Source organism: Zootoca vivipara, chromosome 15, assembly GCF_965207765.1.
Source record: "Zootoca vivipara chromosome 15, rZooViv2.hap1.1, whole genome shotgun sequence".
In the NCBI taxonomy this organism is placed as follows: domain Eukaryota; kingdom Metazoa; phylum Chordata; class Lepidosauria; order Squamata; family Lacertidae; genus Zootoca; species Zootoca vivipara.
In genome coordinates this window covers 34,696,144-34,708,909 of record NC_142598.1, presented here as the reverse complement: position 1 = coordinate 34,708,909, position 12,766 = coordinate 34,696,144, and the positions used below count along the sequence as shown (strand labels likewise).

General features: G+C 42.3%; 1 protein-coding gene across 2 annotated transcripts in view; it reads right to left on the bottom strand.

Moving 5' to 3' along the window:
- The window catches only part of BRD10 (bromodomain containing 10), a 36,419-nt gene extending 23,955 nt beyond the window's left edge, over positions 1-12,464 (bottom strand). Inside the window, exons 1-2 of one of the 2 annotated variants that reach the window (XM_035140995.3) lie at positions 11,316-12,460; positions 565-765 (exon numbers count right to left, since the gene is read on the bottom strand). In XM_035140995.3, the coding sequence (XP_034996886.1) occupies positions 565-765; positions 11,316-11,911 (797 nt within the window). In that variant the 5' untranslated portion in view covers positions 11,912-12,460. Of the gene's footprint in view, positions 1-564; positions 766-11,315 lie in introns of both variants that reach the window. The other variant, XM_035140996.3, reaches the window with a different exon arrangement.
- Positions 12,465-12,766: the final 302 nt, after the last annotated feature.

The window sequence follows — 12,766 nt, the reverse complement described above, 5'->3', positions numbered from 1 at the left end:
CTTTGCCTATGTTTCAGTCTCTCTTTCCTTCTCCACCTTCCCAAAATATGTACGATTTCCCCGACATACCAATATTATCCATGGATGTCCATTCACCATATTAAGAAAAGCAAATTAAGTATTGATTATGTTCTGATACCTCGATAAATAATGATAAAATTCTAATGAAACTGAGAAGGTAAATACTCTCCCAGCAATATGAAGTGCTTTGCTATAAAATATAATTTTAATAGATACAAAAAGACAAATACATTACAAAACAACAGAAATGTGATAATGATATGCAAGGTAACATATGAAGGAGAAGACATAGAATAAAGAACAGACCATGTGATTCTTCTTATTCTAGACTGTCAACATACTTAATTCATAGGACACATTTTCAAATGTTTGACTGCCTAAATGTGATATTCAGTTACATAGAACTCGTAGGCTGAGAAGTCAACTTCGAGGCAGAAATGATGGGGAAGTGAGTGGTATGTTTGATCTCCCAAAGTGGCAAAATTGGGGGGGTTGGGGTGGGGAGGAAAGAACAGCTAAAAACAATCCACTTTTGCCTTTTACCTCTTTTCTTCTTTTGCTCTCAGTTGCTCTTCCTGTCTCAGAACCTGAACCATTACGGATTCAAACACGCCTGTGGTCAAGCCTGCTAAACTGCGTGGTGTTGAACGCCGCCTTGTTGAAGTACAAGCTGTTCCCTTCTCATCTTCCAGCCCACAGAACCCTTTAGATGTTACTCCTATTGCTGTCTTCTCTCTCAAATGCCTTGAAAGAAAAATCAAATCAATGCACAAGAATATTTTTCCTGACCACCAGTAATCCAGTAGCTACACTTTTAAAACTTATAGAAAAGGGCCAAGTAAAATAAATATGGTGACTCTTCAAGTAGTATGGCTGCACGTTTTCTTCATAGCAGAGGATGCTTGTTACTTAAAAAGAAGAAGAATCTAGATTTAGTGCTATCATTTGAAATTTGAAGGTAGATTCTCTCTTTACAATAGAACAATGTTCTTCCGAGGAAGTAATTAATTTTCTCAAATCAGTTTCCATTCATCCTTTTTGGACAGGTGTATACAAAAGTATACACAAAATACTCTGAAACACAATGCAATCCTGCTAAGATAATATTTTCCATATTTTAGTAGCACAGGTTCAGTTGACATGCCAAAGCACGCTCAGAACAGCATGAGAGTGAAAAGCACCACAGAGGAGCAAAACAGCTGTGAACTCCCCATAGGAACCCACATTTGCTTACCATTCAACTTAACATCCTGGTTTACACAACACAGTAATAGCACATTATTTTTTGTTCAAGCTTATACACCAATCAGAATGATTTAAAGAAACTTCATTCAAGTCAGACCATTTGTTCATCCATCGTAATACTGCTACTTCAAACCATCGTTTCTGGTTCACACGTTTGGAAGCAAACTTTGGTTTGCTGTAACTGTTGTCCTTATGATCTGGATGTTACAATACACCATAGTTCACTATAACATCCACATCTATAGTGTGGTATGAAATTGTTAAGTACTTGAAGGGAGCAGGAAGAAAACAAATCCAAATTTCATTCATGATGGCCAAGTCATGATTTGGCTGCGACATCTAAATCAGGCTTCTGCCTGCAAAATGCCTTCCTTTATTATGGCATCTTTGATAATGATATATTAATTTTAATTAGGAATACAACATGAACCCATAAAAAATACCATTCCTATTTTCAATGCCAGAACTTTTGTATTGTTTTTAATATTTGATGCTTTGTGTTTTTGCGTGTGTTGGAAGCCGCACACAGAGCGGCTGGGATAACCCAGCAAGATTTTATAATAAATCTTTTATAATACGTTGAATATGGATCTTGTTCTATATGAATCCAAATTGTCCTCAGGTGAATAAGGGCCCTTTCTTATGGATTAATGCAATGGTTGTTACTTGTGTAGAGTTTAGCAAAGTGTTATTATTTCCTCTAAAACTAATGAACATTTTGTACATTTTTTCAGAAATAATGAGTGATGGGGTTCTTTCCTATATGGAAGCTATTTATAGTTTTTGTCATGTCACTGACAGTAGGTTAGAAAGTGGGGTGCCCTTCTCTTATCCTGTTAGCCTGGAGTGGTATTCTTTTTTGTATGAGACAGTCAGCTATTACCATCTCTTTCTGAGATGACATCATCCATACATCCAATAAAATTCTGGTAAACCAGAAGCTCCTAGAAGAGGATTCCAAGTGAAACACTTTAGAAATCTGCATAAGATAGATAGGGACACCTCTGAGGCATGGCCAGAGCTACAATGCTTTATTGCCAGGTTTGATGGGTGTATGTGTCAGTCACCAATACGAAAAACGACCAAGACTCCTCCAATTTTCCCTGTGTGTACATGGGTGTGTTTGCATGCACACAAACATGCTTGTCCAACATTGTCTGCTGGACCCTGCTGCAGCATCCCTCCTGAAGCAGAACAGAGGTAGAGTGAGGTGTCCAGCCAGTTGCCGCAGGCAGTGTGATCCGTTTTATTAGTTTGTTTTCAGTAGCAGTCCGATAAGCAGAGATACATGATAAGAACGCCACTAAGAGTTCAAAGCCTCAATGCTTAAAAATCAGAAGTTTCCATTCCACAAACCTGGATTCCACCCACCCTGTGAATAAGCTCTCACCACCATCTCTTTCTGCTTTTAATGGAATGCATGGAATATGCTATCAAAGAGGGCACTTATCAAATAGTGCCCGACATATTAAAATAATGCTCACTTATACAACCATCTTATGGATGTCTACTCAGACAAAGTCCCCTTCTGCTCAGTGTGGCTTACTCCCTAGCACAAATAAGGGGACATATAAGTCATCTGTAGACTTGAAATCTTTATCAGTTATCTGTAGAAATACAGAAGAGGAAATACAGAATAGGTAGACAGTCATATTAGAAAGCTAAGCTTATCTTGGGGATTTCCAGAATATTACAGTTGTGTGGAAAAGGATGAATATCCCCGCCCAATATAAAGAATAACAATTTCCCCCTTATTTATCTAGTCACCCTTAGACCTGACACTATATAGTTTATCAGCCGTTTTAGTCTTGGCAAGTTGCAAGCGTGCATGGGATTGCAGACTTTAATGAAGCTTTATAACATTTTATCTTCCTTTAGTTTTGAACCTAGGGGTGTATCAAAACTAAATTTTAATTGGATTATATCAATTGAACTTAATAGACATGTCAGTCATATCCATTAATTTAAATGGGTCAGCTCTGGGTATGCCTAATGTTGAATACAACCCCTTCTTCCTAGATTTAAAATTTCTTTCCCAAGGTGGGATATTCTCTTATCTTCCCTCTCCTATCCCCCTTATGAGAATTATCTCTTTTTCTTTTTCTTATTCAGTAACACAGAAAAACTCTCTCTGATCTATTTATTGCATGCCTGTTCAGGTTTAACTTGTTATGACCACAGACCATTCTATCTCTTTTGGGGGGACAGTATTGTCCTATTTGCATCTTTTAAAAAGAAAAAGAAAAAATGAATCTTATATCCAAAGTATGGGTAACTTATTGTTGGCAAGATCTGCACCTCCAAAGCTCTTCCTGCTGGGACTAATGTATATACAACTAGAAAATGAATATAGATTATTGCAATATATGATCACAGGGGAGATTGTTCTAAGCACATTATTACCTACTATGGAATAATTGTTATTGAAATTAATGGATTTGGCTAAGCTGGCAAAGTTGATGTGTTTAATTAGAGCAAAATCTCTGTTGACATTTATTAATGATTGGAAACCCCTTATGGATTTTTTTGAGCCAAAAAGATAATGAGCTCATGATATCTGGGTTTGAAGAATGAAAAAAAAGGTTGGTTTATGGAAGATAGAAGAGTTGGATGTTATTAGGGAGCAGGAGTTTTGCAAATGTTTTTAAAGCTGAGAGACAGAGAGTTGGAAGTTAGTTTGTTTTTTCTTCTTTTTTCTTTCTTTTCTTTCTTTTAGTTTCCATGTTAAAAAATGCTTGATATTTGATGTTGACCTTTGTATATTGTTTTTCCTTTGTTTTTCAAGATTTAATACCCCACCCCACCCCCCAGAGTCTTATGAGTGTCTGATTTGGATATTATTAAACATTAACTGATGTTATAAATATTTTCATGTAACATTTTACACACATATATCAAAATATCATTACAGAACATCGTTATCTGTATAGTATAAAAAAGGAGATATGCAAACTGAGGATATAGCTATGCCTATTAAACATTTTTACAGTTTGCGCAAGATAATTTACTTCAAACAAATGTATGGTTAATTCCCACTTTTCCCTTTTAACAATACTATAATGCAAACATTATATTTGGGGTACTCATTAAAGAGATAAATCAGACTACCGGTACAATCCTAAGCATACTTAAACTGAATGAAGCTGTTTCTGAGAAAACATGGTTGGGACTGAACCTTATTACTGAGTAAGAATTACATTCTTACAGTTTATATTTCTACACCCCCTGTACCAAGGAATCTGTTATGGTGCTTATAACTATTGGCAGAGAACTAACTATTCATTAGGTCACTACGGCTTTCCCACAAGATATAGTGACGGAAACCAACTTGTTGGCTTTTAAAGAGAGAATTAGCCATTTGGCTAGTTAGCTCTTGATAGCGTTGTCCTCCATTAATTTGTTTTACGTTCTATTTCCACTCTCAGAGTGTTGTGTATTGAGTCAAAATATTTTATCTCTGTATTATTATTGTCTGTATTTGCATTAGGATAAAGTAACTGCCTTTTGGTTCCAGAGGGTACAGCTACTATTGGTTCATTTAAGCTGCTTTATTTGGATCCTCTGCCTTATTGGTTTCCTCCAAAAGGCAGCACTGTGATTGCCTGATATTGTTCCCTCCAAAATGTATCCCTTTCTAGCTAGTCCCCTGTCCCTATAAATGTAGCCTTCCTGCCTTCAGAGTCAGTCTTGTTCACTTTAATAAAGAACTGTTACTAGAGAACTGTCTCCAGCATGTTATGTCAAGAGAGCTGATATCACAAACCCCACGTCACAACACAGAGGCAGTATGTCTCTGTATACCATTTGCTGGGAATCACAAGTAGGAAGAGTGCTGTTGAACTCAGGTCATTCTTGTGGGCTTCACAAAGGCATGTGGCTGACTACTATGGGAAGAAAATGCTGGATTAGATGAGACTTCGAGAACGGACTTCGGGAACAGATTCTGTTCGACTTCCAAGAGACACCTACTGTACTGGTTTCAATACAAGAAGCTTAGCCTAAGTCTGGTGTTCCCAGAGCTCTTGCCACTGGTTCTTTGGCTTTTACATAGAACCGATGAAAGTGAGTTGCCATTCCCGCTTAGCTTGGCAGAGACAGTACAGAAGGATAAAATGAAATAGTAGGCTAGAACCCAATATTCAGGATAAGCTTCCTTAAGTTAATTTAATAGAACCTAATATTCTTGTTTACTTGACATCATGACATCTAAGTTTAAAATTATTAAACTGTAGCCAAAGGTCTAAAGTGGATTGATTTAGATTGTACAGTACTTTGCTCTCCACAGTCCAGGTTTCCCTCAAGCATACAAGAAATGGTTATCATCCTTTTCCTCATAAGTCTGCCGCAAGCCAGGTTGTAAGCAGTCCTGCCTTGGGTTAACTGCTTGCTAAGTACGAAGGTGGCACTGTGGTCTAAACCACTGAGCCTCTTGGGCTTGCCGATCAGAAGGTTGGCGGTTTGAATCCCTACGATGGGGTGAGCTCCCAGTGCTCTGTCCCACCTCCTGCCAACCTAGCAGTTCAAAAGTAGATAAATAGGTACCGCTGAGGCGGGAAGGTAAACGGTGTTTCGGTGTGCTCTGGCTTCCGTCACAGTGGTCCGTTGCGCCAGAAACGGTTTAGTCATGCTGGCCACATGACCTGGAAAGCTGTTTGCAGACAAACGCCAGCTCCCTCGGCCTGAGAAGCGAGATGAGTGGTGCAAACCCAGAGTCGCCTTTGACTTAGCCGTCCAGGGCTCCTTTACCTTTTAACTTCTTGCTGCTATCCCACTGCCAAAATCTATGAAGCAGCACCAGCTGCAGCTTGAACACAAGCTAAACTCTGCCCCGTAACCAACCAGGGGTTGGGGACAGGCTAGATGTGGGTTGTGGTTCTGAAAATTCTTTCTTATCTTCCCAAATTCATCCACCCACTAGTACCATCCTCATCGCTTTGAGGGTTTTTAGTTTTAGTTTTTGTTTTTGTTTTGTTTGTTTTTTGGTCCTGTGTGAGGCTGTAACAGCAAGGAAGGGGGAATCCTGGGTTGCAATTAAAAACTGTTTTGTTAAGAGAGATACCTCTTAGACCTCCAAGAAATGCAAAACAAAAACAAACAAAAAACACCTCTTTATTAAAGGAGACAGAATACACACACACCCCAAAACGCAGAAAGCACACACTTCCTGCCTCCTATACACACAAAGTACACAGGCAAGCTGAAAGCAAATTTTGCTTCTCCATATCCTGGGTTTTGGTAATGTAGGATCCCACATAATTAAAATGGACCCTCTTGAATTAGCATGATTTTTACATGGGTTCCCCCCCCCCACAATCATCCAAAAATTAAAGCTTATATTAGCTTCTATAGCTTACACAGTAAAAAATAAGAGAACTAGTGCTTGCCAGTTCTCTCATTGTGCCAAAACATTGATTTGAAGTGGATCCTGGTTTTTTTTACAAGGGATTCCCCCTTCCCAGCAACTGAAGCCCCACTACCACACACACAAAAATTCTGCAGGGAAAGCAAGTGGAGAGTGTGCCAGTTTGGCTGATACTGAATGGCAGCACTCAGAGCACTACCAACCAGCAGTGGTCAAGGAAGCCTCATTGGAGACGGAAACAATGGTTGTGCACAGTTGGTGTCACAGTCCCCCACCCCCACCCCACCTTCAGTAGCTTCAAAGGTGGGAGAAATGCTGATCACTATTGCAGTTCTCAAGAGGGCAGCACTATTCTTGTCGTGACAAGGAAAACACTCACAGCCTAAATGTATATACCGCACCTAGCTTTTTGCACTGGCAGAACTGGGGTGAGGATAAAATAGCTTCACTAAAAGAACCCCAGAAAGATTTTTAAAAGAGAATTCTAGCACTATACTAATACACCAGAAGCCCTGCTGAGATCAGAGGGAGGCCTATTCACTATTATAACAAATTTTATTTTATTTAATGTAATGTATATACTAATTGATTGTAAAAGCCAAAGTTAATAAGAGCAGAATTATGTATTTGTGCAATCTACGTGAAACAGGTGGTCTCTAAATAAGCGCAACTGGTGTGCTCGAATCTGTCCAGAAAGAAAGCGGCATTACTTGATACCTGTGGCCTCCAGACTGGATTTGGTGAGCAAATACTCCTGCAATACTGTAAATGTGGGTTAGTGGGATCATGCTAGAAATATATTGTGTGTTGTGATACCTCCATCCAACCAACTCAACAAGTACAGTGGAACCTCGGTTTATGAACACCTCGGTTTACAAATTTTCGGTTTACGAACGCCGCGGACCCATCTGGAACGGATTAATTCACTTTCCATTACTTTCAATGGGAAAGTTCGCTTCAGTTTATGAACGCTTCAGTTTATGAACAGACTTCCAGAACCAATTACACCCATGCTTCGGGTTAAGTACGCTTCAGGTTGAGTACTCCGCGGACCCGCCTGGAATGGATTAATCCACTTTCCATTACTTTCAATGGGAAAGTTCGCTTCAGTTTATGAACGCTTCAGTTTAAGTACTCCGCAGACCGTCTGGAACAGATTAATCCACTTTCCATTACTTTCAATGGGAAAGTTTGCTTCAGTTTATGAACGCTTCAGTTTATGAACAGACTTTCGGAACCAATTGTGTTCATAAACCGAGGTACCACGGTAATCAAACATGCATAGCAATTTCGTGCAGCCACCACAATTCCAAAGAGCCAAACTGACCAACGTCCAGATATCCTATAAAATGCTGTCAGTTCAACTTTCTCCAACTTCACCAGTTCTGTGCTGGAGGTCTACGCCAAGCATAGGCAAACTCGGCCCTCTAGATGTTTTGGGACTACAACTCCCATGAACCCTAGCTAACAGGCCCAGTGGTCAGAGATTATGGGAATTGAAGTCCCAAAACATCTGGAGGGCCAAGTTTGCCTATGCCTGGTCTACGCATAGGGATTTTAAGACATAGCTGTCAAGTTCTCCCTTTTTTAAAAAAGGGAAATTCCCTTATGCTGTATAGGCTTCCTCGCAAGAAAGTGGAAAACTTGACAACTATGTTTTAAGAGGGTGTGTGTGCTTATTTAAAGACACATTCATGATGCAGTTTCCCAAAGTTTCAGAAGGAAAAAAGAGCACAATTATGAGAAGAATTTATTTGAGCCAACCCTTCTCAGTAACATCACAACAGCCAGGTTGTGGACGCAAGAGCAAACCTTTGACCCTTTGGTCACAGTTATCAAGTTTGATACAGGGGGAAGAGGCTCTTCCCATAGAAAATTGAGCCAATGTAGGGGTTAGCAGGTTATTTCTACTCATACCCTGCTCAGGTATGGAGTGTTGCAGAGTAGCTGGAGGTGTGCAGGAGAATCATATAATGATTGCAAGAGAAACCTACAATGGATACCCTCCCACACAAAAAAAACCTATGTGCAATTATGAACTAACATATCCCAAATATTTACACCTCAACAATGTTAAATTTTCCAATTGTAGTTACCTCTGCTTCTACATTGGCATGAATGCATCTAACACTAAGCCATAGTTTATTAAACTATGGTTTATCAATACAAAGCTTAGTGTTAGGTCTGAAACTGCCCAGCAGATAATCCGTAGTTTGTTTACTGCCATCAAACCACAATTGGAAGCTGCAGCTTGCCATCTTCTAATGAATCATAGTTTGCTTTAACTATGGCTTGGTGTTACATGTGGATCCAGCATCCTTCCTTAACCATGGTTTATTTGATCACTTCACTCCAGATCCCCTCAAGGCTAAAAAAAACAACCACAAGCCAAGAGCAACTAGAAAGCGAAACAAACTATGGAGAAACAGAACATTATTTGATTGTCTGTGGGGTGGGACAACTCCTGGAATGTTTGTTTATTATTATTATTAATAATAATAATAATAATAATAATATATTTATACCCCGCCCATCTGGCTGGGTTTCCCCAGCCACTCTGGGTGGCTTCCAACAGAAAAATAAAATACAACAATGGATTAAACATTAAAAGCTTCCCTAAACAGGGCTGCCTTCAGATGTCTTCTAAAAGTCTGGTAGTTGTTTTTCTCTTTGACATTTGATGGGAGGGCGTTCCACAGGGCAGGCACCACTACCGAGAAGGCCCTCTGCCTGTATATATATATTTGTATATACCAATATCCATTAAATGGTTTATAGTAGCCATATATAAAATGATACAATAAAAGCCACATTTAAAAAATGAAATCAGGGACCATCCCATAACTATTATGGAAAGATGTCTTCCGAGTTACCTGCATAAGCCTGGTGGAATAAAAAAGTTTTCAGGAGGGGTTTAAAGGATGAAACAGAATACACCTGCTGAAGCTGTATTGGCAGGATATTCCATAGAACTGTGCCAAAAGCACTAAAGGCTCAATTTCTTGTTGCTGTTCAATGTACCTCACCTTAGAGTTAAACTGGGATATAAGGGTGCATGTGATCCCTAAGGTACCCTAAACCAACAGTATGTTGTTTAGGGCTTTGTAAACAAACCATGGTTTAGTGTTATGTGCAAGCCAGGCCATAGTCTCCTAATTATTTGCATCACTGAATATTTTACCTTCAGAGATTTCACTTTTGTCAGCAGTAAGTATCACCCCCACCCTTCTTATAGCAACAAGCTAATTTTAAAGGGAAAGAGTTAATAATAAAAAATGCTTTCTTAACATAACAAGAGGAAGTAAATTAAAATTTTAGTAGTTAAACATTGTTGTAATGAACTTCAGGAACATTTTGTCTTCCATTATGACCCCACCACACAATCAATCATACACTTTTACTCAGGTGTAGCTTCTGAGCCCCTGTTCTACATTCCTAAGCCAATGAGCATTCTCCATTTATAGTCTGTTGCTATATTTTTAAAGCCACATAAACAAATTTTTGCTACATCCTAAACATGTTTCCTCAGAAGCATGTATCATTGTTTTCAGTGGGATGTACTCTGAGATAAGTGTGCATTATGTATTCAGCCTAATGCTAACATTCACAGAACCCAAGGCATTACCTCATCAGGACTAGGATTTCATTTTAATGATTAAATTCAGACCCTAAATCCAGTTTTCAATGTCAGGACAACAGGTCCCCACATACAGACTCAGGGAATTAATCGGGTTTAAAGAAACCTAAACCCTATAACCTCCCTTTTTAGAAATTAAAACAATTAACAGATATTGTCTCTTTGGAAGTATTATTGTCATTTACTCTACCGTAAGTGCACATGCTACAAAAAAAGATAACATGCTGCTAAAAATGAAAATGAATGCTTTCAATACCACATGTTAGCAACCAAACACATACACATTTACTAAGAAATTTCTCTGTATTCCAATGGAACTTACTTCCAGGTAACTGTGCACATGTTAGGCACGATCCTATACACCAGGTATCCCCAAACTGCGGCCCTCCAGATGTTTTGGCTACAACTCCCATGATCCCTAGCTAACAGGACCAGTGGTGGGGAAGATGGGAATTGTAGTCCAAAACATCTGGAGGGCCGAAGTTTGGGGATGCCTGCTATACATACTAGCCCTGGAGCAATCTCCCTGAATTCAATAGGAGTTACTACTAAGCATTCATCCACAAGTCTGCACTACAAGTGGATTATCACCTCGAATGAGTTTGTGCTAAAGATTTGCAGCACCATCTTAAACATGTTTACTCATAAGGAAGCCCACCGAGTGCAATGGTACTTACTTCCTACTAAACGTCCTTAGGACTGTAGCCACAGAAATAGAGGTAATATATTAAAAAATAGATTTCTACATGAATTGTGGCATTCCATAACATTTCACAAGAACGACAACTCTACGTTTTCCTTTTCGGTGTTCCTTAAGAGTCAGTGTGGTACACAGTCAGTGGTTAGAGTGCTGGACTAGGACTTGAAGGACCTGGGGTCAAACCCTCACTTAGCCATAGAGTGGCTAAAGTACTCCCAACACTAGCCTACCTCACGGGGTTGTTGTGAGGATAAAACGGAGAGAAAGCTGAGCTCCTAAAGAGTGAAGCTCTTCACTCTATGACAACAATACAGCAGGAAGAACCTCTGCCCATCCTCATCACACCTTACCGAGACAGCAGCGCCAGCTTCTGCTCCAGCATCATCTCCAACTTCTGGGCCTGCTTGGAGAGCCAGTGATCCACCCCGTTCAGCCGGTAGCACGTCTCTAGCATCAGCCGGAAATCGGCCACGAAATCCGCGATCCCTTTGTACTGGCCGGAGGAAAACTTCTCTTCCATCTTCAGCAACCACATCCCAGAGAGCGGCGGCGGAGGGTCTTGGCTGGACGGATCCTGGGAAGAAGAGGAGGAGGAGGAGATGGGGCCGGCCGACCCACTTTGCAGCCCCCCTTCAGCCTCCTGCTGGCCTCCGAAAGGTCTCAGGAAAGGAGCTGTCAGGGGCCGGTGCTTTTCCAGCAGGAACTCGCTCAGGATCCGGCGCGCCTGCTGCAGCTCCGGGCTCAGGCTCTGCTCCCAGCCGCCGCCGCCGCCGCCGCCGCCGCCGCCGTCTCCTTCTCCTCCGGCCGCTTCTTGGAGCGGGCACCCAACCGGCGCCGGGTCCGCTGCAGCCGCGTCCTCCGGAGGCTCCATGCCGCCTTCCTCCTCCTCCTCCTCGCCGCCGCCTTCCTCCTCCTCCTCTTGGCCCTCGGGCTGCGCCAGGTTCATGCCCCGCCGCCGCCGGCCCTGACGCCGAGGCTGCCGGCGAGGGGCATCCGACGGGCTCCCCGCTTCTCCTCGCTTAGGCCGGCCGCTGCCGCCACTCTGTGCCCGGCATGAAGCCCCTCACGGCGGGGTATATACGGGGCTGCCCACCTGTGGAGGCAGGTGGCAGCAGCAGCCGCCGCGCTCCCCGGCCTCGGACGCCTCTCGGACCCCGGAGAGGAGGAGGAGGAAGACGGCCGGGGAAGCCGACGCCGCCGACACCGCCCCCCTCTTGCCCGGCGTGCGGGACCCGCTGCCGGGCTGCCCCCTTCCGCTAGAAGCCGGCGGAGGCGAGGCCTGCTGGTTCCCCTCACGGCGCTCGAGCGCGCGCGGCGTTCGCTGAGGGACGCGGCCGAAGCCGGTCGCGCTGTCAGTTAAGCGGGAGCGGGGAGGGGGGGGTTGCTGCTGCTGCGGCTGCCAGACCTGAGCTGTCCCCTCCCCCCCGCCACAGACAAGAGGCAGAAAGGGTGGGGGGAAAGGGAAAAAGAGTGGCCTCTTTAGGAAACTGCGCATGCGTGGCGGCTCCGACTGCGCGTTTTGTTTTGGACGCCAGCTGCGGGGCTTCGTCATCGAGGAGCGACGGGGGAGGGGGCGGGCAGGCGGTAGAGTAGTACTGCGCATGTCCGCTCTGGGTCATTTAAAGGGAGCTCATGGAGAAGCTGCTGGGCTCGTAATACGTCTATTAAGATTCCGTTGGAAAATGCAACAAAGATCTCTTCAAAATAAAAAAAATCCTTCAGTAGCACCTTAAAGACCAACTAAGTTTTTATTTTGGTATGAGCTTTCGTGTGCATGCACACTTCATCAGATACACGAAAG